Raw genomic sequence first — 26,751 nt, 5'->3', positions numbered from 1 at the left:
TAAAAAAACTTAAAAAATACCTTGAAATAGAAAGCATAAAAAACAAAAACATTTAATTTTAAATTAAATGCAGTTAATAAGGGTTTCTTCATATCTCTTAAGATTCCCTTTTCTAACCAAAATGTACAAAATGTTCGTAAACTGAAGTAATATTTAGAACAATGAGAAAAGTTTTGAAAACTAGAAATTAGCATAATCCCTGGATAGATAGATAGATAGATAGATAGATAGATAGATAGATAGATAGATAGATAGAAAAATAGGTAAATAGATATATAAATAGTTAGATAGACAAATAGATAGATAAATAGATAGATAATCTCTAGCTCTGAGTAAACTTAAAGGAAGCCAACCAAAGGTTTGAATTTTTAATATACAAGATCTATCTATCTATCTATCTATCTATCTTTCTATCTATCTATCTATCTATCTATCTACCTATCTATCTATCTATCTATCTATCTTTCTATCTATCTATCTATCTATCTAACTACCTATCTATCTATCTATCTATTAATCTTTCTATCTATCTATTAATATTTCTATCTATCTATCTATCTATCTATCTATCTATCTATCTATCTATCTTTCTATCTATCTATCTATCTGTCTTGATCATTTGATATGATTAATTTAAAGATTGGATACAGAAATAATTCACACAATTCAGACATTTGGATAAGAAAAAATATCTTAATTGCAATCACAGAATATACATTAACAATAAAGTAGTGCCAATCACAGAAATAAAACATATGGATGTGCTATGTTTTAATTTGCACAATTTAGATAATAAATAATGATTTTTAATGTAAATCACAGAATATAAACAATATAGATAGGATATCATATTTTCTTATTTGCCAATCACAGAATGTATAAGATATAGAAAGGAAATAATATTTTGTTATTTGCTAATCACAGAATTTATACAATATAGATAGGAAATAAAATTTTGTAATTTGCTAATCACAGAATATATACAATATAGATAGGAAATAAAATTTTGTTATTTGCTAATCACAGAATTTATACAACATAGATAGGAAATAATGTTTTGTTATTTACTAATCACAGAATTTATACGATATAGATAGGAAATAAAATTTTGTTATTTCCTAATCAGAGAATTTATACAATATAGATAGGAAATAAAATTTTGTTATTTGCTAATCAGAGAATTTATACAATATAGATAGGAAATAAAATTTTGTTATTTGCCAATCACAGAATATATACAATATTGAAAGGAAATGATATTTTGTTATTTGCTAATCACAGAATTTGTACAATATAGATAAGAAATAACATTTTTTTATTTGCTCATCACAGAATTTATACAATATAGATAGGAAATCATATTTTGTTATTTGCTAATCAGAGAATTTATAAATATAGATAGGAAATAAATTTTGTTATTTGCTAATCACAGATTTTATACAATATAGATAGGAAATAATATTTTGTTAGAACCAGAAAGTTGTTCCTAAATTATTTATTAATTTCAGATTAGAAAATGTAAAGTGTTTATTAGTATACCAGTACCAGTACAGCAACATGGCTACAAGCTTTTGAGAATGAAATCTCACTAGAAGGTAATTCTCCTTTAGCTGTACTGTCCTGTCCATCTCTTGGCTGTGTGTACTGTGTATAGAGTACACAGCTCTAGCTGTCTTAAAGTCTGGACTGTACTTAATGGGACTGTAAGTGTAATCTCAAGTAAATGAACAGATGGTAATGCTCATTTTATAATGGTACCCCTAAAAGTTTTGTCTGGTCAAGTATGAATTAGATATCCATGGTTTTGATTTTGAAAACTGTTCATTTTAATTTGTGGTTTCTCTGCAAAAGTGACTTGCTTATAAGAAAATTTGAAGAAATGATCACTTTTCGAGTCAAAACACTTTTCAACGTTATCTTCCACTTTTTAGATTAAAATTAAGTATTATCAGGGACTGTTGTGAATCATACAATTCCCTCTTTTAAAGGGACTTTGCATTACTCGTAAATGAAGCAGAATTTTCAGTTATGTGATTATTCAAAGAGTTTCTGAGAATTGTTTTCTAATTTATAAATTATCTAATTTCTAAATCATCTAATTTCTAAATCATCTAATTTATAAATCATCTAATTTATAAATCATCTAATTTCTAAATTATGTAAGTTCTAAATCATCTAATTTCTAAATCATCTAATTTCTAAATCATCTAATTTCTAACTTATCTAATTTCTAAATCATCTAATTTCTAAATGATCTAATTCCTAAATCATCTAATTTATAAATCATCTAATTCCTAAAATATTTTAAAAGATTTTAACTGTTAATTTGTTAAAAATGAATTTAATCATTTTAGAGATAATTGTAACAATACTCTTCGGCAATTTTATGCACTGTAAGATTAATTTTATGCACTGTAAGATTAATTTACAAAATTTTCAGCTTTAACACCATTCTCATAGCTTTTTTTTGTAGACCAGGTCGATCCAAACTTTAGCTGAAGTCTGGTCAACCTAGTCTTTAGCTGTAGGCCGGTCAACATAGTCTAAACTTCAGCTGACATCCGGTCATGGACGAGGGTAGTCAAATCCCACCCAATCTAGGTGAGTTAAATCAAGGCGATATGAAGTGCTGAGCTGGGATAATCATAATGATGATCGCTTGATCTTTATATCCAATGCAGGCACTTTTAATTTGAGTATCAATGTTTAATCTTTTCATTTTAGTTATTTCTCCCCTGAACAAAGCTCCCTTCAACCCCTGACAGGGTAGGATTACCATGTAGGATATTGAATACAGATTAAATTAATATGCAGATTAACAAAAAGATCAAGATCTCAAAAATACAAAACTAAGGTATAGTGGGAGAGATCGAATAGGCCCGCCTATGATAGGCCGGGACAGTTAAAAGTCTGGCTGCGCTATCAAAGATGAAACCTAGCTGGCGTAGGATAGGGTCGAGCCAGTACTTGCCGGGCGTCAGCAAGGCTGGTACAAGGGGTCGGTCCAGTTCAAATTCAAATTGACCCTAGCTCACCGTGATTAAGTATCCAATGCTTTCTTCGAGATCTATTAAAAAACTCACAGCCAATCAAAAGCCAGGAAATATTGCTTTCAACCAATAAGAGAACAGATTAAACAGATTTGCGTAAAACTCAAAAAGCACACAGTAAATATTGATATCACAATAAATATCGATATCAACAAAAGTTTCTAGCTCTGCTAGTCTTCTTCCTTCAAGGATTTAAAAGCACTTTTGTAAATCGTTTCTGGCATTTTTAATATTTAATGATCCCTCAGGATTACGTTAGTTAACAGTCCCTTTATATTCAGTTCGTATTCGGAGCCAGGGTTCTAATGCAGGATTATCCAGGAACCGGCACAGCACAGGAACAAGTTCAATCAATCAATCAATTTTATTTGATAATCAATCAATCAATGAAATTCATTATAAATCAACAAATCAATTAATGAATTTCATAATCAATCAGATATTCAATCAAATAATCAATGGGAAGCTCTCATGGGAAGGGGGCAGGGGGTCTAGAGTTCTCATGGGAAAGGGGGGTGGGACAGGGGAACATAGAGTTCTCACGTAAACTGTGCACAAGTATCTGCTTTATTGCAATTTTATTTTTGCAATATTCCTTGCATGGGTATGCAGATATTCACCAATACTGGATATTTTTGCATAACATCATAGAATTTGGCAATTTACATTCTTCAGGTGCATTCAGATTATTTCATATGCTATTACTTAGGAAACAAAAATATTCTAAATAAGAGAAATATATAAAATGCGCTATCTTTGTGTTTTACAATTAAAAGTCAAGAAAAAAAGTCAACAAAAAGGAATATAGATGAATCCTTTATACTTTTCTAATTACTCATTTTTAAGAATATTTTAATCAAATTTTTGAAAAAATGTTTACCCTCTGAGGTTGAAATTGATGAATATCGAGTTGAACCAAGTATGAATAAATAAACCACTTCTCGAATGTGGCCAAGAATGTACTAGAGAAATAGTTCAACTCCTTTATTAGAAAGTAATTGATCTACGTAGACTTGGTTGAACCACTTGTGCACTGCTAAATCAGAGGCAGCTTAATGGAGCATGACTTCTTAATAATCATTTTTATTTGTTTTTAATATTTTTTAAAATATTTTTCCTGCGGCGCCACTTAAACATTCAAAATATTGCTAATTTTGGAAATATCATTTTTACCCCGGGCAAATTTTAAAAATAGGCAGCACATTTCACCTCTGACCATGTCAGAATGTTGACATCAAAATTACCAAAATACCTTAATAAAATTCTAAGGGAGATAGGTGGGAGATTTAGGAGAGGAATAAAATTTGTTTAATCCCCTCCCCTTTATCCTCCCCTCCTATTATGAGCTCCAACTCCCTCTCAAGTATGTTTTCTATTTATCAATCGCACTAATGATCTGGTCTAATGAGTGTATTATGCTAATAGCGAGATAACTATTGTTTTCCTAGCTGATTCCCCAGGGGGGCCGGGGGCTTAGCCTAGTAGGAAATATGTTCATTCAATTGATAATATGTAGGGATGGGTAGTTTTCACTTTTCTAAAAAACAAACAAATCCTTTCGTCAACAACGAAAAAACGAAAAGCGAAACAGTTGTTTTTCTTAAATTTTTCTTAAATCTTTTTAGAAAAAAAGTTCTATAAACGATACCCATCCCTAGTTGTATGCTTTATTGGACCATTATATTTACTGAGAGGAGACTCCAAAACCTAATTCTGCAAAGAATTTAGAGTTTAGGGATTTTGGACGGGATATTTTATCCAGGAAAAATCACGTGATAGTATTGAAGCATAGAAAAAATTGCCGAAAAGTGTCCGGTTTAAAAAGTTCTTGTTATGTTTAGAGTCCGTAATTTTCTTTTCCGTCTACACAATATCCCACATAAATCCAGATAGCTATGAAAAGTTTGAGATGTCACAATGCTTTGGCTTTGATTTTATCTCATCAACCACTTATACTTTTTTGGTATCCTTAAACTTGATCAATTATTTTTTCTTCAGTTTTTAGAATTAATTGGCAAAGTATCCATAACTTTTTTGAGGTTACAACCTTTGAATTACTTTACTCCTTTTCATATCATTTTTGGGCCCAGTTCTCTTAGAAAAGCAAATATTATTTATCCAATCAATGCTTTTTTACTTTTACTTAAAATCAAATCAGAGTTTTAATCTCGATGTTTTGTTAATCTGTAGATTAATTTAATCATTCTTCGAGATCTATTAAAAAACTCACAGCCAATCAAAAGCCAGGAAATATTGCTTTCAACCAATAAGAGAACAGATTAGGTCAGTCTANAAAAGGTACAAACTTGTCTTCCCCCCCTCTGTACTAAGCCACTGGAAGTAAGGGGGGGGGAGGTACAAACTTGCCTCCCCCCTCTCTACTAAGCAACAGCTATGGGGAAATAGGAAGTCGAGGAAGTAAGCATCGGAAGTAGTTAAGCCTACAATGGATTAATACAATGAAGATGTCTGTTCTGGACAAATATATTCTATTTCAACATTTTCTTGAAGAAAGAACATTCGTATTCCAGGTTTTATCTTATTTACTCTGCTCGGTACAGACATTAACATTTTATTCAAGCTTTATTCCTTAACATCATTTATAATTCATAAATATTCACCTTAGCGTATAGATTTTATAGATGGATACACCTTAGAGTATAGATTTTATAGTTGGATACACCTTAGAGTATAGATTATATAGTTGGATACACCTTAGAGTATGGATTTTATAGTCGGATACACCTTAGAGTATAAATTTTATACTTGGATACACCTTAGCGTATAGATTTTATACTTGGATACACCTTAGAGTATAGATTTTATACTTGGATACACCTTAGAGTATAGATTTTATACTTGGATACATCTTAGAGTATGGATTTTATAGTCGGATACATCTTAGAATATAGCTTTTATACTTGGATACACCTTAGAGTATAGATTTTATAGTTTGATACTCCTTAGAGTATAAATTTTATAGTTTGATACATCTTCGAGTATAGATTTTATAGATACATTCACCTTAGACTATAGCTTTTATAGTTGGATACACCTTAGAGTATAAATTTTATAGTTAGATTCACCTTAGAGTATAGATTTTATACTTGGATACACCTTAGAGTATAGATTTTATAGTTGGATACATTGTAGAATATATATTTTATAGATGGATACACCTTAGAGTAAAGATTTTATACTTGGATACATCTTAGAGTATGGATTTTATAGTTGGATACATCTTAGAGTATAGATTTTATACTTGGATACATCTTAGAGTATGGATTTTATAGTTGGATACATCTTAGAGTATAGATTTTATACTTGGATACATCTTAGAGTATAGATTTTATACTTGGATACATCTTAGAGTATGGATTTTATAGTTGGATACATCTTAGAGTATAGATTTCATAGATACATTCACCTTAGAGTATAGCTTTTATAGTTGGATACACCTTAGAGTATAGATTTTATGATTGCTTTAATGTCGTCCTCCAATTTCACAGTTTGGTGTGGATATCTGTACAAATGTATATTAAAGTTGAATAAAATGAAAAGGCAGGATTGAAACAAATAACCAGCAGTGGTTAGTTTCAACTTGTTTTCTAACTATTTATCAACTTCAACTTTTAGACAGAGGAATGAATAATGTGCAAAAATATTCCATATGGCCATGACAGTTTTGAGCGTCATTTTGGAATATTTTTTAATCCATTTAAAGTTCATTTTTAATTAATTTTTATCAATTTTTAATTATTTTTAATCCTTTCTTCGTAATTTTTAATCCATTTCTTTTAAATTTACTATGATTTTTTAGTAATTTTTATCCATTTTTAGCAAGTATTAAAGATGAGTTTTCTTCTTAGTGAATAGAATGAAAACTGTATAAACAATTCATTTTATTATTTTTATTTTTAAGATTGAAAAAGGTACACCACATACTGGAAAGCTTAAAAAGTAACAAACATCATACACAGACTTTGTATGAAGTATCTATTAATGATGAAAGTTAGGGCATAAGTCGTCTTTCTATTAATATGTTTAGTGGAACAAACTGCATGTACAAAAAATCATATTTTCAAAATCCTGCCTTAGAGATTCTATTAATGTGGATTTTGTTAGGCAAAAATATCTAAATAGCATTTACAGGATTATTTGAAATTTCAAAAAAATTAGCATATCAATTCAAGTATTGAACTTTACCGCACCAGGGAGCGTACAGCTGTACAGTGGACTGTGGACAGATTTCCCACCATTTGAATCCAAACCGGTTTTATACCCTTCCATATCACCACCCGGATACAGTGATACCAGACAAATCCCCGAGACAAGACCTCAACCGACGCAGATATCAAGGAACATAAACAATATTGTAAACAATATTTTAGAAATTCTAAATCTTTAAGAGGATATTCAACTTTTGACAAAAAATCCGTTGAAATATGATATCTTAGACTCAATTTGATCCCAGAGGATTACAGGGTTAGTTTTTTTTTTGAGGGGGGGTGGATCTTGTTAAATAGAAGGGGTTTATTACCCTCCATTAAACCATGAATGGGAATGTTTAATTACTAAAAGTTTCTGCCAAACCATAATGTAAACTTATGTAATGGTCGTTATTGAAGATGTATTAAACACAGTGGAAGGCAAAATAAGTTTTCTATATTTAATAGTTTTAAATAATAATATCATTGACAGAGAATTATTTATGAATGAAATAATTAAAGCAAAACTCCTGATTTCAAAAAATGAGAAAACAATTATGCATAAACATTACCTTTTGCGAATGCCCTTAAAAGTAAGGATCGGCAACAATTAATATTCAAAAACTAACCAAATTTTTTTTGGAGGGGGGGGGTCAGTGTGTTAAAGAACAAACTGAAAGCCCTGGTTCAAAAGATGAAAGGATTGTTCTACAAAAGTCTATAACATGCAAAGTTATAACCTTGATTTAATTGCTTCTACCTATTTTCCTTAATTCTCATGGGAATTGAAAAGTTTGACAACAAATTTTTGATTTAATCAATTAAATCTTGTGAAAAAATATCAAATTTTTTTGTTGTCAAATTTCCTTTTTTTCAATGGCAAATATATTTGTTGCTGGTTTACACACAAGGTAAGAGTAAAAAGTCTAAATCTTATCCTGGAGCTTGTTTTCTTTAAAAATTCAACTTAAATTTGTAGACTTTAGGATAAGGTCCTCCATGCACTCTAATCATCATATAAATCAAACAAAGAAAATAATTCTATTATCATCCATTTCAGTGTTTTCTATTTTCTATTATGGGCAATCACTGAAAACTGTGGTTCATTTGAAGAGGCAGACAAACTTTAAAGCAGCTAGACCAAGCTGTACATTACAAATACAAACTATAGACGGCATAACGGGACAATACGCTAAATGAATCCTCTCCTTCTAGTGAGAGTAAAGTGCAATTGGCATTCCTTTACATGATTTTTTGTTGGTATGCAACAATTTTAATTGAATTCCGCTAATCTAAAAAGATATTTTACACAGGTTAGTGAAAATAACATTTCTTTACAATGTCCTTTACTTTCAGGAAAATTAGAATCATGAATTTGAATCGGGATTCAAAGATAGTCCTTTCAGTTTGTTACAGATAAAATAAGAGTCTTTCCCCCAAATCCTTCTTTCTTCTGAAGGATAAATCAGTCCGTGTATTGTATCCCGTCAATCTTCCCGCTTTATCCTTTTCCTTTCCAATTCTGCATTTCACGTTTCAATTTAAATTCAATTTTGCAGTCCTAGTGTTCAGAGCTTGGAGCCCAGTACAATATATTTAATTTACTCAGATTCCAGCCCTTTAGCTATTCTAGTTCTTAAAGGATTAAATATTTACTTGAGGGGTATATATTTTGATGTTAGGTATTTTCCCAAGTGACAACTTCCCAAAAGTGCAATTTCCCAAGCGGCAACTTTCCAAATGAACATTTTCCCAAATGTCAATTTCCCAAGTGGCAACTTCCCCATGAAGAAAAAGCGGCAACTTCACAGATGAACATTTTCCCAAATGATTTTCCCAAGTAACAATTTCCTTGAATAATTTACAATAACAAGTAATAGCCGCAGTGCTCAGCCACCTAGCCCATCTTAGCTGCAGCGTTTGGCCCCCTAGACCATCCTAGTCTCAGAAGGCTTAACCTAACTGTAACTAAAAGTAATGATTGTTTAATGATTTTTAAACTTTGAGGAAATGGTGTAGGCCGCCAACATGTTCTGAGAGAAACTGAGTGAATTTTTTTAAGTTGCGTATTTTATTAAAAAAAAGGTTGAGAAATTTTTTTAAACATTTCAAAACTTTAATGTTCATTTAATACGTCCTTCATCGGGAAAATGTCGTTTTTCCTACAGGGGGATGTTGCCACTTGGGAAATTGTCATTTGGGAAAATGTACATTTTGGAAGTTGCTAATTGGGAAGTTGCTCATTTTGGAAGTTGTCACTAGGGAAATTGTCTCTTGGGAAGTTGCCCTTGGGAAAATGACTTTTTGAAAGTTGCACCTTTATTTTCATATCATCACTTCCCTTTATGATACTTAAACACATCTACTAAAAGCAAATTTTTGCACACATTTTTACTACAGGCGCAAACTTTTGATTTGTTTATTGTTCAATTTGAATTTTGCAAACAGGTGAATGAAGTAGGGATTTTAAGAAAAATCCTGGCGTGCAAGTTGCACATTTTACAGCAAACTTTTTAGTTCGCTTCAAATTCCGCATTTTTCACTTCCTTACACAGAAAATATGCACTTGTATGCGAAAAATTAATTTTTGCACAAAATTGTGGAATTCTGTCAAGTAAATCTGTGCAGAATTGAGCAAAAGTTTGCTCTGCGGGATACCCTAGAATGGAGTTGACAATGAACTGTATCTTCTTGGCTCGTGTAACTGTGAGAGAAAAAGATCAGAGAAATTTCACAGATTTAGTTTTATTTTTTAACAAAAATATGAGATTCATGAAATTTTGATCATAAACAAAACTTGATCGAATTTTCCTTACGTGTATCCCATTTTCTATAAAGCTCCAATTGAGGGCCATTTATTTAGTTCTTAAATAGATGATTTTTTAAAAAATATTTTGAAAAATATTTCCCCCAATGATATTTCTAATTCTTCTCTTTTGAGTGAAATCTCCAATATGGAGGTTGCCCCGGTGAAGGGTAACAGGTGGGGGAAATCTGATCATTCACCCGTATATATCCAAAAGCAGGGGGATTTTTCATCCTCTTGAACAAATCCCCCCCCCATCCTTCTTCAAGATCCCCCCACATGAGTATTTCTTAATCTGGCGGTGTGATCAAGGGATATTTTTTTTGGAGGGAGGGGTGTGTGTGTGTGTCATGAACTAGTCTTTTTTAGGGTTATTTAAGACTATTAGGTTACAGGACTGTAAGCGTAATTTCAAGTGACCTGCATACATGCAAAGATGGCAAAGCCCAATTCAGAACAGTACCAGCTTAAAAGCTTTGTGTGATCAAGTATGATATATATATTAATGTTGGTAATTTTTAATTTGATTATTCTTAATTGTGTTTTCTATATCATAAGCTCAACTTGCGCATTTCTAGTGTAGGAAAACATGTATTTGAATTATCTGAATTAAACAATTGTACACATAGACAACAACAACAACAATGTCTTTCACATTTTTGATCAGATAAAGGTTTTATGCACTGTTGCGAATCAGGCACTGTCATCTTTGCACGGAGAGTCACTTTACATTTCGCTAACAGTCCCTTTAAAATATTGTTAATGTACTTTCATGTATTTGTAAAATAATTGTATAAATCTCACAAAACAAATAATCAGGGATTGATGTAAAGCTCGACACTAACCAATACTTTTCTAAAAGATTCCTTACAAATGACGAAACATGCATTCATTCATTTTTTCTACATTTTTGTACTTAAATTTTCAGGTTTTACATTTTAAAGGAATTGAGTTTTTGTCACAAGCTAAAATATTCTGATTCCAATATCTTTGCAACCTTATGGTGTACACCTTTGATATTTCAAACTAAGGTTATTTTATTTATAAGTATTAATAGTTTAAATATCTAAGATCTACGGCAATGGGTTGCAAAGATATAGAGATTAGAAAATCAGAGTTTGTGGCAAAAACTCAACTCCTTTAAATTTAACTTTGTTTTTTAACTTTCTTACTGCATTAAATAAGCCCATACATCTTTTTTCTAATATTTTTTTCTCATTCTTGTTTACCTCTGTTTACTTTTGCATTTCACACATAGATATCAACCCTCCCCCCTAAACCTTGTTTTTGGTCTCTATAAAATTATTGATCAGGTTTGCGGGTTACTGTTGTGAATCAGGTAATATACCATCTTTGCATGGAGGGTAACTTTAAATTTTGTTAACAGTCTCTTTAAACCCCTGATACTTTGTTTAGTGTATATTCCAAACTTCGTTTTTATAGATTTAAGTTTGCTCAATATAAAAGATTTGCTGTCTCAACTTTGTCTTTAACTAAGATAGATTTAGTGCCATTTATCTGGAAATGCATCTCTATTTTAAACTTTACGTTTTTTTTTTGTAAATTTCTCACTGAAAAAGTGGAATTAATTGCGAAAAGATTGAAACCCTAAAAGGAAAAAAATTAACTAAATGTTTTAATACTCGATAAAAAATATTAAAAGTGTTAAAAAGCGTTAAACTTTACCAGTAAATCAATCTGAGGCCGAATTTAAAGAATTTAAGCCGCGTTTTAAATGTAAGCCGCGGCTCAAATTTGGTTGGTTCCACTTAAATTTGTATTAAAATTTTCAAGATTTGAGCCGGCGCTCAATTGAAACCAGTTTTTGGGGATTTTAGACGCGGCTTAAATTCATTAAATTCGGACACAGAAACCGCAGAACCTACTTTAACTTTGTATCGATGATATAAGATTTGAACCGGCTCAGGGGTTCAGCGACCTGGCTTAAATTCAATAGATTCGGTCCTATTCTTTATCCGGTATTTGTTCCAGATTGAAACATATTGTACAACTTGTAAAATTGAAAACAGATTGTTTTTATCTGACATTTTCTAGATATGTCTGGCCTTAATCATTTACAAATTGATTTACAGAGCTATCCCAAAGCTATCTCAAAGGGACTGTGGAATCAATTTCATGAAAGTCCCCATTCTCCATTAATGGAGTGACATGTCTGATTCACAACAGTTTCCTCTAAACATTTTTTTTCTGATGAAGAAAACATGAGATATCATTGTCACTGTAAACTTTACTTCATTTCAAGTATCGGGCTGAATTTTCAGCAGCTAGGGCAAGTTGTACACTGCTACAACAAAATATACACTGCTAGAGCAAGTTGTACACTGCTAGAGCAAAATATACACTGCTAGAGCAAGTTGTACACTGCTAGAGAAAAATATACACTGCTAGAGCAAGTTGTAGACTAGGGCTGGGCACGTCCCAATTTTTTCTAGCCGTTTCGTTAACGGTCATTTTCAACCGTTAAAAATATGTATGTACAGCACATTTGAAACTATATAAGGCTAAACGGTACAGTACGCTAAATGAATGATTCTCTTCTAGAGACAATTATGTGTTATGTACTAACTGAAAGTTTATAATCTTCAAATGGTTTGTGGATTAATGCTACAGAGACAATGTAGGAAATTGTCAGAACTCAACAAACAAAAAAATCGAAGCAAACGTTTGAAGGAATTTCTTCATTAGAATTTTTTTTTCTTATTTTATTAAATCAACGTCATATTTGACATATTTAACGACCCGTACATCGTTAACTACAGCTGAACCTAAAAGAAAAAACAGCTAATTTAATGACACCCTTTCTACAACATATTAACTGTACTTTCTTTAATCACCAGTAAGCGTAATTTAAAGTCAAAGATAGCAATGCTTGTATTAACGATACCCTTAAACCTAATCTGATCAAAATGTGGCAGATAACGTCGTTTTTCTGACTCAAAAAGTGTTGATTTCTGATAATTTCTCCATCGTTTCTAATAAACAAGAAATGCGCAAGTCATTTTTGCAGAGAAACCACAAGCGAAAATAAACGGTTTTAAAAAAAATGGATGGATATCTTTTCATTCTAAATCAAACAAAGCTCTTAGGGTACCGTTGTAAATCGGGCATTGCCATCTTTGCATGGAGGTTCACTTGAAATTACGCTGTACAGTCCTTTTTTTACTTTAATCTAAATTCCTTTAAGTTGAAAGGAATGCAAATATGAAGTGTGGAAGAGAAAAGCTAAATCTCATATTTCAAAAGCAGAGTTTACAATAAATGCAAGCTTTATGGCGAAAGAAAATAGTTTGCAAAATTGAACAACTTTTATAAAATTTGTGTTTATTACACAATGATAACCAGGGAACCCTGGAATGGGAAGACGAATTTTAGTTTGAAGTCTAATAAGTATGGGACACGGACATTTCTCAGTCTGAACAGACCCATTTCACTTAATTAGAATTTAATAAGTTTCTATTAAATCTGTTTGCTTTGTAACAACATCAAATACACTTAAAAGTATTGATAAAATGTCGTCTTGCTATTTCGGAGTTTTCTGGTTATCTCTGTAGAAAACATCATTTTTAAATCCCATAGGCATCTTTTCTAGATCTATGTAAGTTAAGAAAGATTTAGTTCTGCTTTTGTAATTGGTTAGTAATAGTTTTATTTAGGGTTGGTCAGGTTTAGACTTTTTTCAAACAGTTTGTTATTGGTCAGCTAAAATCCTTCAAACTTTAGATACTCGTTCATTCTTAGTTGTATGTTCTGAGCTGAAAACTTTATAATGAGATATCCTTAATCTTGCTCTGATAATTAATCTGAAGATTAAAAATGAGAGGAGAACAAGCAATATTTAATCTGGAGATTAAGAAAAAGAGTGGATTAAGCCTTAATCCCGATATCCACCATTCTAAAGTTTTCATTCAGTTAACGATCTTTTCCGTTCTTTTAAAAAGTTACCGTTCGTTAATGATCTCTATCATATTAACAACGTGACTTTAACGGAAGATATTTTGGAATTAATGAACAGTGCAGCCATTGACTAGTCGTTAACAAAAATTGCAGTGAAAATTGGAAGACGAAAAGTAAAACATCAAGCGCGTAAGAAAATATAAAAATATATTTTTAATTTTTGTAAGTTTCATGAAATTTTAACTGAAAAATTGATGAAGGCCATTTTATTTTAAAGCACATTGACCCCCCCCTGTAGTTTTTTTTACATAACTCTAAAAAGTATTGGTCTGAGGCTGTTGAAATTTTTTGACTTTTCCTACATACCCAAAGCCCTCCCTTTAGGCCTAAAACCGGGCTTTAATACTAACTGCCTGAGTCCTCAGGCACACTGCCTGAATGACTGCTTTTTCCTGTAATAAACTAAATCTTTGTTTTGACCCACTTTCACTTTTAGGAAAGCCTTTGACATAAGGAAACAAATTGCACAAGTTTTGCGAGAAAAAAATTGCAAATTTTTTGCAAAAAATTGCTAATTTTTTTAAACAACCTGTCAAAGGAAATTTGCACATTTATAGCCTTTCTTGATTAAAAATCAAGTTATTTAAAATTTTGAATTTTTTTTGCTTATTTGAAATGGCATGGTCAAGGGCTTTTTAAAAATGTATAATTTTTCAATTTTTTGGACAATTTTTTTTTGCAAGCATTTTTACTATATAACTGGATTTTGTGATAACAAATTCAGTTTTTGCAAGTTTGCATTTTTTTGCAGATTCTAAAAGTAGAGCAGAAGAGCTTTCCAATGATGTATCATTTGTCATATTTTGACATCAAACATGGGATTTAGAGGGGGGAGGGGTCAAATTAACCCCCGCCCCAGCATATCCTGGTTTTCAAGCAGGGATTGGGTTAATGAATGGTTTTTTTAATTCGTTAACAATGTAAAAATTAACGGATTCTGCCGAATTTTCCGTTATTTTTTTTAAATTTTCTGTTCGTACGTTAACGGAACGTTGCCCACCTCTAGTGTATTACTTCTTACAGAGAAAATCCAAACTTAGATTAAATATCAATTATTCAGACCCACTATAATACGATTTATATAGATAAGCCCACAATGGATAAGACTTCAGAGATGTCTGTAACCGAGTTTTCAACTCGGTCTTTTTACATTCTTGTGATTTCCTAAGGCTGTAAACATCTACATATGTTTTTTTTGTCACACCATATTTATCATTTTATCTGCAAATAAACACTAATGCACTGAAGAAGACAAAATGTAGGCTACAGGTTTAAACCAAATAGATTACATTAGCTGACAACAGAGAATTGGACCAATTATACAAGACGTTACAAGTGTCTCAAATATGACAGTGACACCGAAATTTTCTCACTTTAGTTGACATGTTTTCCAAGATTAAATAAAAAAGTGTAAAAACAGAAAATAAATAACACATAAAATTTTACTTATTTTACTGTAAGATTAGTACTTTATTCTAAAATTATCACTATCATTAATAATTTTGTCGGACACAAAAACTGAATTGACGTCAGAATACAGCTGTACTGAGAGTGTACAAATTCTACGTTGCCATCTATTGGTTTAAACTGACTCTTATTGAACATATTTGAATTTATATATACATACATATTATCCCAGCTTAGGGATGTTTTGAAAGAGGAAACCTGTGGTTTACGATAGGGTGTAAATATACTGGGATTAGAACATCAAAGTACTTGTGGAGAAGACTCAATTCCTTTAGAGCGCATTTTTACATATTTTTACAGTTGTAACGTTACTCTTGAAAATCTTTATCAATTTTGTCGTCTTTCTCTCTTAAAAATGTGTATTCTGTACATTTTCTTTCTTGATTCTGCTTTTTTAATCCTCAGTTAAATATTACCAATTTTCAGAGAACAAAATAATATATCTCCATCATTTTTGGTCATAATGAAATTCTTCTTCAGAGAGAGGGTTACTTAACATTTGGTATACAGTCCCTTTAAATCCTAGCTTAGGGATGTTTTGAAAGAGGAAAATGATTTAGATACCTTGCAGAGGTACGCAGCTTGAGAGAGTTCTTCCTCCATATGTTCTTGGAGCTTTCTAGCAGGTGTACAATGGTGTTGCATAATATTTTATCAAATCTATACAGGCTCACTATCATCCTCTTCCTCATTGTCTTCTTGATTACACAGGTGCACAAAAATATAAGTATTTTTGTCACACTCTTATAGAGCATACTTGAATTACCAAAAACAGACAAAAAAATATACTGTTTAAAAGTATCTACAATTCAATTCTATCACGTTTTGGTCTTTAATTCAACAATCTTACAGAGTTTTTCTACAATACTTATTCTTACGCCAGCTTTCACACATTCTAAATTATCAAATCTAACCATTATAGCGCTGAACTGAAAAGCTTTTTTGATGTTAAACTTTATGAATTACCAAAGCATTAATCTTCTGGTATGGTTTCTGTAAATTGCACTTATTTAAAAGGAAATAGGGCTTTAAATTAGAGATGTGCATTGTACTCATTAGTATTTATAAATGCTTTTTTAATTTGATTAAATGATTTTCATTCAATTGCAGGATAAAATTCTTAAACGAAGAAGTAAAACCATCTTATTCAAATAGAAAAAATGAGAGCATAAGATATAGTAAATTCTCTACAGTAAAACCAGTAATAACGAATACATCGAAAGAATTCATCAAATGTCGCATTCTCCACTTTCTGATAATGGAATGTTGCAGATCTTTAGCTTTTTAATTAAATGATTATATGGAGCTCTTTAAAACTGTTCTTGCATATTCATGGCTATTTATTTATTTTCGCAAATACTGAAATTTACGTAATATAGTATAAAACTCATTGAAAAATTGTCAAGACGACATTTGATAAATTCTTCCGATGTATTCGTTATTAAGGGTTTCACTGTATATGATAATTCTAATTAGTAAAATCTATTTTTAACCCTTCGAATTTCTATACTGGACAGCGCAACATTCTGTGGTGCATCGATACCCCGGAGGCGAATTTTTTCATCAGAAGTTATAATTCTTTTTACAGTTTTAAGAGCTTACAAGTTCAGTTTAAATGACTATAAGTAAGACCGCTACGCTAATATGGACTTTTCGGTAAAGCTAAAAAAAATAAAAGCTGTGGTTTAAAAAGTGCATAATTGAGCCCTAATATGGGCACTATCAGAAGGTTGAAACAAGGGGTGTAATAGGATTTTTTTCTGGCAGCAAAATATTAGCTGTAACTAATGAATGGCCAGGGCTAGTAAACACACAGTTGTAAGGATTCCATGGCTTTAAGAAGATTAGGCTTGAGTGCACTGCCACCTTGCTAAGGTATTAGAGACCTTTGCAATTCTTTAGTTTAGGAATTAGAGGGACCGTTCAATATTGTTAAATAGTTTTTAGAGGGACCGTTCAATATTGTTAAATAGCTTTTAGAGGGACCGTTCAATATTGTTAAATAGTTTTTAGAGGGACCGTTCAATATTGTTAAATAGTTTTTAGAGGGACCGTTCAATATTGTTAAATAGTTTTTAGAGGGACCGTTCAATATTGTTAAATAGTTTTTAGAGGGACCGTTCAATATTGTTAAATAGTTTTTAATTTAGTCCTTTTACCAATGTATTGTAAAAAGGGAAAAATTTCGCGAAAAAAATTAAGATTTTGAAGAAAACACGAAAATTTTCCAAAAAATACAGAATTTTTAAGAACAAATACAAAATTTTTGCGAAAAAGACTCACTTTAAAGAGGGATTTATCCGCGAGCCAAATTGATGGATTTACACAAAGTATAAAAATAGATTTAAGAACGACTAGGAGACATTAGACAATTCATAGATTTGCTTGAAAATACTTTTTTGACCGTGAAGATCTTTCCTCATAAAACACAATATAATATCTACAACGGGAAGAATCTCAATAATTCGGAAACTTAAAAAGATAGCTGGTAAAATCAAATTCTTTTCATCAAACATTATTTTTATGACATAATAAAACTTCAAATATTGGGCTATCAGAGCAGAGAATTCCACAAGTTCTTTTAACCCTATTCCTGCTGGGGGGGGGGTCAATTTGACCCCCCCCCTTTAGTTTTTTTACATAACTCAAAAAGTATTGGTCTGAGGCTGTTGAGATTTTCTGACTTTTCCTACATAACCAAAGCTCTCCCTTTAGGCCTAAAACCGGGCTTTAATACTAACTGCCTGAGTCCTTAGGCACACTGCCTGAATGACTGCTTTTTCCTGTAAAAAACTAAATCTTTGTTTTGACCCACTTCCACTTGTCAGGTTTTGATAAAATTTAGCTTTTTGGAAAGCCTTTGCCATAAGGAAACGAATTGCACAAGATTTAAGAAAAAAATTGCAAATTTTTTGCAAACAACCTGTCAAAGGAAATTTGCACATTTTTAGTTTTTCTTGATTAAAAATCAGGTTATTTTAAATTTTGCAAAAATGTTTGCATATTTGAAATAGCATGGTCAAGGGCTTTTCAAAAATGTATAATTTTTTATTTTTTGGACAAATTTTTTATTGTAAACATGTATTACTATATAACTGAATTTTGCGATAAAAAATTCTATTTTTCAAATTTGCAATTTTTTTGCAGATTCTAAAAGTAGAGCACAAGAGCTTTCCTATGATGTATCATTAGTCATATTTGGACATCAAACATGGGATTTAGAGGGGGGGGGGGGGGTCAAATTTTACGCCTTTTGCGAAAATATTTTCGCATTTTCGTGAAAGTTTCGCATTTCAATCGAATTTTCGCATTTCGCGAAATTTTCGAATTTTCGCGAAATTACACTTCATTTGTTTTCGCATTTTTTCGCGAAACGTTTTGTTCACTGGAAACCCTAATTTTAAAATATCTAGTGTTATTTTTGTAACCGTTGCATTATCGATTTTACAATTTGAGAGTTTTAATCTGTGACAAATAAGATTTCAAAGAAATCTCAGTGACCAATAAGAATTCAATGAAATCTCAATAACAAATAAGAATTCAAATAAATATTCGTGACCAATGAGAATTCAAAGAAATTTTATTGACAAATAAGAATTCAAAGAAATTTCTTTGACCAATAAGAATTCAAAGAAATATTGGTGACCAATAAGAATTCAAAGTAAAATTAGTTACAAGTAACAATTCATATTTATATTTCAGTTAACAATAAGAATTTAAAAATATCACAGCTACTGATAAAAAATTAAATAAAACTGTCAGTATGACTAAAATTGTGGATTTTGCAAAGAAAACGCGCTAGATTTCAAATTTCTTACCGAGTTTTAAAAAACCGTTTTTCTTCTTCTCCATTTTTAATTTTAATTTAAAATCTGTATTTAGATTCACAGCTTTTGTCTTTTCAATCCAATATTGCTAAATCAAATCCATTTAATCAAATTTTCCAGGAATTTCAGAATTTAATTTCGAATAAAGATTAAAATATTGTTTACCACCAGTTCTTCCTATGGGGGTGGGAGTTTAAAAAGTCCGACGCTAGATGTCTCTGGTGTTGCCCCTGGCGGTAGAATTGAGGAACTAGACCGGGACGAGGAAGAGGATGATGGGAATGAAAAAACACCCCTAATAGACTCAGGTATCATCAGTCAACTGGAACATTTTTAACAGATGAAAAATAAAATTTAAGTCTTTATTCTAAACAAAACATATGAATACTCTTAGCTTAAATGACTGCGTTTCTAATAAATTAAGATAACCAAAAAACTGTAGAAATGGAAGACGATATTACGCAATACTGAAGTGCATGAATTTGTGTCAGATTACACTCCACGATTGCTGTGTCTCATGTTTATTGTTCCATTTAAAGTTATAACTTGAGTCTAAAAGTTGACTTCCTATTCCAGAGGTTTCTAGTTCTTACTGTATTAAGTTAATTAAAATATTTGTAGCAACCCTGGTTCTTAAAGCCAAGAGCAGTATGAAGAGGAGTACCAGCGGTGGTGTAAATGTTAGAATAGGTAAACATCTATTTACTTTGCTTGTCTTTCTGTCTGTTTGTATCCAGTAAACGTAAAAACGGCGGAACAGATCAGGCCCAAATTTGATATGACAACCCAATGACCCGGCCATGGAAAGGTTTATGGTCAATCAAAGTTTAATAACTTTGATCGGAAAATAATATTTATAATTATTTTTGAAAATGCGCCAATTCAAATATAAAAATCCGCCAAAAAGTTTAAAGCTAAAATTGTTGATAGGCAAGAAAGCCTAGGGATAAATAATTATACATTGCATATTATATAACAAAGCTTATTTTATTTGCTCGCACTTGTTTGTGCTATTTTTTTTGAAAAATGGTTAAATTTTCATTTTAAATGTTGTCCCACATTTAATGCTTTACAGGGTTGTTCATCAAAGAATAGACTTATATTAACTTCTTTAAAAAGCAAAAAATGTTTTTTTAATATTACGAACGATCAATTGTTTGATCGTTCATCGTTTGGTAACTTCCTTAAATTGACACCATCGTTCGCAAATTTGTGTGTGCCAAGTTCACTGAAAAGTTTGTAAATATGCCAATACTACTGTTAAAAATGAAAAATGTGCGGGCTGGGTACGTCCAGACTGTTCTGGTAGCCATTCTTTCTTTAGCTAAGAATTGAACTTCCCGTTTGATAACGGCATTTACCGTTATAATTCAAAGTTATTGTTCTCAATGTTATAAAAGGCGTTAACGGAGATATTTTGAAAATTGTTAACGATGCCAGCCGTTAACGAGCCTTAACAATTATTTAATGTAAAAATAGCTGGACAAACTTAAAGGAAACTTTCAAAAACACCATGGCGCGTAAAAAAAAACATCAAAATACATTTATTTTTACTTTTCAGTAATTTTCATAAATGTTTTACTATTAAAATCAACAAAATTACGTTCGTTAATGATAACAAAAATAAGGGCTTTTGCCGATAGTTAACGAACTCTTTCATTAATTTTGAAAAACATGCCGTGTGTTACTGGAACTTTGCCTAGTAATAGTTCCTGATGTTACTTCCTTGTTTAAGTTTGTAAATAAGTATTCCATTATTCAGCCCAGCAAGGATTGAACTTATTTTCTATTCTTTCTGTTGTTTAACTTTTCTCTTCTCAAGTTAGAATATTGCAAGATTTATAAACTTTACAGGATTTGAACAGAGAAAATCTGGGGGGTTAGAAAGGTTGGACTTCATGGGAAAAAATAAAGCTTTAAAGTAAAAAGATCGTTTTTTTACTATCGCTATGCCCGATGCACAGAGGTACCCTGGAAACCATTATCTGATAAATAATATCAAAAATTGAAGAAAAAAATTTGAAAATTTTTTTTTGATTTTTTTTTGCCTATAACACCCCCGGGCCACCCTTGAGTGTCCACAAAAAAATTTCAGCCTAATCGGTCCAGCCGTTTGACTGGCTAGACAACATATATAAATACGAATGTCTTGTTGAAGATAATTTTGAAGTATATGACTCTGCTAATTTCTCTATTGTTTTCCTGCAGAAGAAATGCGCAAATCGCTTTTGTAGAGAAATTGAAAATAATCAGTTTTTAAAATTAAAAACATTGATTTATAATTCTTACTTGATCAGACAAAGCTTCAAAGGATACCAATCGCTTTTGTAGAGAAACCACAATTAAAAATAATCAGTTTTTAAAATTAAAAACATTGATATCTAATTCTTACTGATCAGACAAAGCTTCAAAGGGTACCATTGTAAATCGGGCATTGCCATTTTTGCATGAAGGGTCACTTGAAATTACAATTTACTTAAAAAAATTTTAATTTAACTCTTTGGGGAAATGAAAGCTCCCTTTTAAAGCCTTTTCAACTTTAAGTGTTCAATTAAGTTCTAAGTCGTAATATAAACATTTGAAAACTATCCTTTAGAAGAGAAGCATGGACAAATTTAAAACTGTCTGTTATTTGGAATGAATATCTTCACGTCAAGCTAAAAAAAACGTAAGATTAAAAATGTTTTTATCATAACTCTTTTAATTTATAAAAACAAAAATGTTTTAAATTTCTAATAAATAACCAAATACTCCTTCACACCTGTGCATTAAATTAAAATTAGAAGAGATATGATGTCACAAAGCTGTACTGATGTTCCATTAGATTATTTCTATTAGATATGGCAAACATCATTTTAATAAAGTTCAATAGAGAAATGCTTGCATTCTTCTAGCATAAACTTCCAAGATAAAACTCACTTTAAAAAGTTTTTCAATTAAGCAGAAAATGCAATCTAGATTTCGAAAGGAAATATAAAAAATATGCCATCGGAACTCTTGTGTGGATACTGATCTTGAACGTCTGATCTCAATATCCAATATAAAATTGGGCACTTTTGAGATTAAATGTTAAGTTACATTTTTTAAAATCATATCGTCATCGTCATATATATAGTCATATTGGAAAAACTAAATATCAGTTGCAGTCACGGTTTTTGACCTGTAGCCCTAACTTTTGGCAAAAACCCTTTTTTGTTAGGAACATGACATCTTAGGGAGAAGGGGAGGGGGGGGGCAATTAAAAAGTAATTTTTGACGTAGAAAGATACAAAATAAAAAAATATAATTTGAAATTTTCTAGGATTGGAAGATGAAGAAGAGAGAACCCCCTTGATTAGACAGCTATCGGGGGAAAATATTAGGTAACAGAGCAAACCATCTATTTAACAACTTTTTTTTATAAAAATCAAATCAATTATGAATTAATAATTGTATAAAAAATTTCAACTACAGGGACTGTAAGCGTATTTTCAAGTAATCCTCAATACACAGATGTTAATATCTGATTCACAACGGTACCCTTAAAAAGATTGGTCTGATTAAGTACGATTTAGATATCCATGTTTAAAATTTTAAAGAATGATTATTCTCAATTATGATGTCTATACAAAAGTGACTTGAGCATTTCAACTACAGGAAAACAAATAGGAATTATGAGAATTAAACATTTTTAAATAAACATCTTTCACATAATTTGATTATATAAAGGTTTACAGGGTACCATTGTGAATCGGAATTTGCCATCTTTGCATGGAGAGTCACTTGAAATTACGCTTACAGTCCCTTTGATAAATCATCTGTCGGATAAATCCATTGATGTGCGCGCAATGAAATATTTGACATTTTTTATTTACTTCAATCTTCTACTTTATTAACTTGCATTGAGCATATTTAATCTACATCATAAAGTATTTATTGTCAAATATCAACCAATATTAATTTTCTTCTTTTCTATTAAAGCACATAACTTTTATAATAAAAGACAAAAAAGAAAAATTTCTGATGATTGTTTATAAAACTGTCAGCTGGTTTAAACTCTGTGTTCTGATTAGTCCACTGTCCGAATTATTTTGGCGCATTTCTGCCTCAAAATTTGCCGCCAAATTTTTGCAGTTTTAATGGCGGATTTTTTATTTAGAAGTGGAGTGCTCAGAAATAATAACAGACCAAGAACTCAGCAGAGGTAATCTAAAAATATTATTCAAATATTGACCAATCCATTTTCATCTAGATATTTTCTATTATCATTTATTTTGATATATCTATAAAAAACCCGAATTTCAATTTCCTAGGATCGAAAGTTTGTTTACATTTATTCTTGAAGAGACTTACGATATCTTGTTAAAAAATATTGTGATTGTGAATCGATCATTTTTGGAATCAAGCCAATCGCCAATGAAAGTGTGTGAATTGTGAAGCTAAACTTAAAATAAAAAAATAAAAAATATCAATTTTATTGAGTTGAGGTCAACCCCCGTTTAAAAAACTTTTTTATTCTTTTTGGTTCCACTTAAATTTGAATTCAATGTTTCAAGATTTAACCAGCGCTCAATTAAAGCCGGTTTTGGGCATATTTGAGACGTGACTCAAATTCATTAAATTCGGAAACAAAAAAGGAAAAAATAAAACTTGAAATTTTTCCTAAAAATTTAAGAATCAATATTAAAAATAAAAGATGATGATAATGAAAATGACAATGATAATAATAATTATAATAATAATGATAATAATAATAATATTTTAGTGTACGGATTGATACTGATGATTATCCTTCAGAACCCAGCGATTCATCAAGAGGTATTATATTTATAAAATAATCAAGAAAAATTGTATAGTGTAGATTTATAAATTGAACTGAATACTCGCCCCAAAGGAATTGAGTCTTTGACACAAACTCTGATTTTCTAATTCCTATATCTCTGCAACCCAATGTCGTAGACCTTAGATATTTCAAACTAAGAATTCTGTTGCGTCAAATTATCTTAGTTTGAAATATCAAAAATAGGGATTAGAAAATTTGAGTTTGTGACAAAGACTCAATTCCTTCAAGTATTCTAACCCTAACTTTTGTATGGATAATCGTTAATTATGAACGCTTGATCTTAATATTTACTTTTTGATTTGAGGATCAATGCTTGATCCCTGAATTAAGTCCACCTCGGATATCACAGAGTTAGTAAGCTGCCAAAATAGATTATAAAGGTTAACATGGCGTCCATACAAATTGAGAAAATTGCAACGTACGACTTAGACCGTAAAAAATCAATTTAATTTCAAACAAATCATTCAGATATTACAACCTATAGTCATCGATTATCTTTCGCCACATTTATATATAGTTGATTTTTCATAATATGTTTTAAGTGTTATGATCTGAGAGTTACTCATAAAAACATTTATTCCTGTTTCGAGGATTTTTGGTAATGAAGACGACATTTTCATATTTTCCAGGAATGTTCGAAAACAAGTTGTAAGCTAAATATTATTGTAAAAAACAAAATCAAAACTAGTATGAAATATCAAATATATACAAATGTGGCGAAAGATAATCGTTGACGATAGGTTGTAATATCTGAATGATTTGTTTGAAATTAAATTGATTTTTTACGGTCTAAGTCGTATGTTGCAATTTTCTCAATTTGTATGGACGCCATGTTATTCGGTATGAGACGTCTTTAACAATTTTCTCCTTATAGACGCAACAGATAGAAGTAAGATTAGTAGCGATCAAAAGCGCTTTTTTATCGCATTAAGCCTATACCCCTTTTCATTTTTCGCGAACACTCCCTTTAAGAATACAACACGAAAGCTCCGATTCCGATTATTCCTTCATATTTCGAACTAAAAATTTGGTCAGATAAAAAGTCAAAGTCTAAAATATAAATAGTTGGAGCAATCATACTGGAAAGAAATAGGGATTCATTTTTGAAACGTTAATAAGGAGAAAATTGACCCCTAATTATAAACAAATAATACAAGAGTTTTACAAGTGAGAAAAGCTAAAAAAAGGAAATACTAAAACTTCATTCAAATAAATTTTTACACCTTTATATTAATCATTTATAAAAATTGAAGAAAAAAAAATAAAAAAAAACTCTCTGAAAAATATGTTTAGATGAACAGACCTTTTGTTGGATTCATCTGAATCCTTTTGCTGGATATTTAATTAAATTACGTTTTATTCATATTTGTTCGTCGGAAAACTTTTTATTTTTATTTTTTTTAAATTTAAAAATAATTTGAAAACACATAAATCCTAAACTGGAAAATATTTTGCAGATTCTAACTTTATAACTTTTACAAGCCTGCAGGGAAATTTAATCTTTTAAAAACTCAAAAAAAAAGGAAAAAATATGAAATATCTGGCTTGCTAAAAGTCAAATAAAAATTAAAGTAAATTAATTAATCGACTCGTTAATATAGCTTAATGGATAAGTAAAATTTAGATGTTTTTTATTGTAAAATATATAAAAAATGAAAAAATATAATTAACTACATTTGTAAAGTATAACGTGCTGGTACAGGATAATTAAATATATTTATTTAGTATAACGTCCTGGTGCGGGATAATTAAATACATTTGTTAAATATAACGTGCTGGTGCTGGATAATTAAATATATTTATTTAGTATAACGTGTTGGTGCGGGATAATTAAATACATTTGTTAAGTATAACGTGCTGGTGCTGGATAATTAAATATATTTATTTAGTATAACGTGTTGGTGCGGGATAATTAAATACATTTGTTAAATATAACGTGCTGGTGCTGGATAATTAAATATATTTATTTAGTATAACGTGTTGGTGCGGGATAATTAAATACATTTGTCAAGTATAACGTGCTGGTGCTGGATAATTAAATATATTTATTGAAATAAATAAATATGTTTACGGTATAACGTGCTGGTGAAGGATAATTAAATATATTTATTTAGCATAACGTGCTGGTGAAGGAATTAAATATATTTGTTTAATTTAACGTGCTGGTAAAGGATAATCTATTTATAAATTTGGCTTGTCTGTCTGTTTGTATGTTTTGGTGTCTGTTTGTTTGTTTGTATCCAATAAACGTCATAACGGCTAAACCGATCGGGCCCAAATTTTTTGTGGGACATCACGTGACCACAGGGAAGGTTTACGAATGATAAAAATTAAAATAATGTGCTTTAAAGGTTTTTAATTTTGTAAAAATTTAAATTCTTGAAAATCGGCGATTTTTTTTAAATCCGCGAAATTTTTTTCTTCTTTGTTTTAAAATGTAAACAAAAAGAACATGTTCACTTCACAATTTAAATAGAAGAAAGCCTAATTAAATATATTTATTTAGTAAAACTTGTTGGTGCGGTAGAATTAAATATATTTAATAAGTGTAAGGTGCTGGTGAAGGATAATTAAATATATTTATTTAGTATTACGT

The 26,751-nt window shown here is 30.6% G+C and overlaps 1 protein-coding gene across 1 annotated transcript; it reads left to right on the top strand.

Annotated features, from left to right (window-relative positions):
- Window positions 1–1,565: 1,565 nt before the first annotated feature.
- On the top strand, window positions 1,566–26,729 carry LOC111717959 (uncharacterized). Its single transcript, XM_023493426.1, has 10 exons — window positions 1,566–1,595; window positions 2,474–2,601; window positions 3,332–3,388; window positions 7,265–7,409; window positions 19,505–19,641; window positions 19,955–20,023; window positions 22,635–22,695; window positions 23,472–23,516; window positions 24,078–24,130; window positions 26,662–26,729. The coding sequence occupies exons 2-10, from the start codon at window positions 2,568–2,570 to the stop codon at window positions 26,727–26,729; spliced, it is 669 nt and encodes a 222-aa protein (XP_023349194.1). The 5' UTR covers window positions 1,566–1,595; window positions 2,474–2,567.
- The last annotated feature ends 22 nt before the right edge of the window (window positions 26,730–26,751 follow it).

This window comes from Eurytemora carolleeae, unplaced genomic scaffold (genome assembly GCF_000591075.1).
Source record: "Eurytemora carolleeae unplaced genomic scaffold, Eaff_2.0 scaffold1402, whole genome shotgun sequence".
NCBI classification, from domain to species: Eukaryota; Metazoa; Arthropoda; class Copepoda; order Calanoida; family Temoridae; genus Eurytemora; species Eurytemora carolleeae.
This window is presented reverse-complemented; position numbering and strand designations above follow the sequence as displayed.

Coding starts and splice junctions, on each gene's coding strand:
- LOC111717959 (XM_023493426.1), top strand. CDS start 2,568: ATGGACGAGGGTAGTCAAATCCCACCCAATCTAG. Junction 2,602..3,331: donor TCAAATCCCACCCAATCTAG/GTGAGTTAAATC, acceptor CTTTATATTCAG/TTCGTATTCGGAGCCAGGGT. Junction 23,517..24,077: donor AGACCAAGAACTCAGCAGAG/GTAATCTAAAAA, acceptor ATAATATTTTAG/TGTACGGATTGATACTGATG.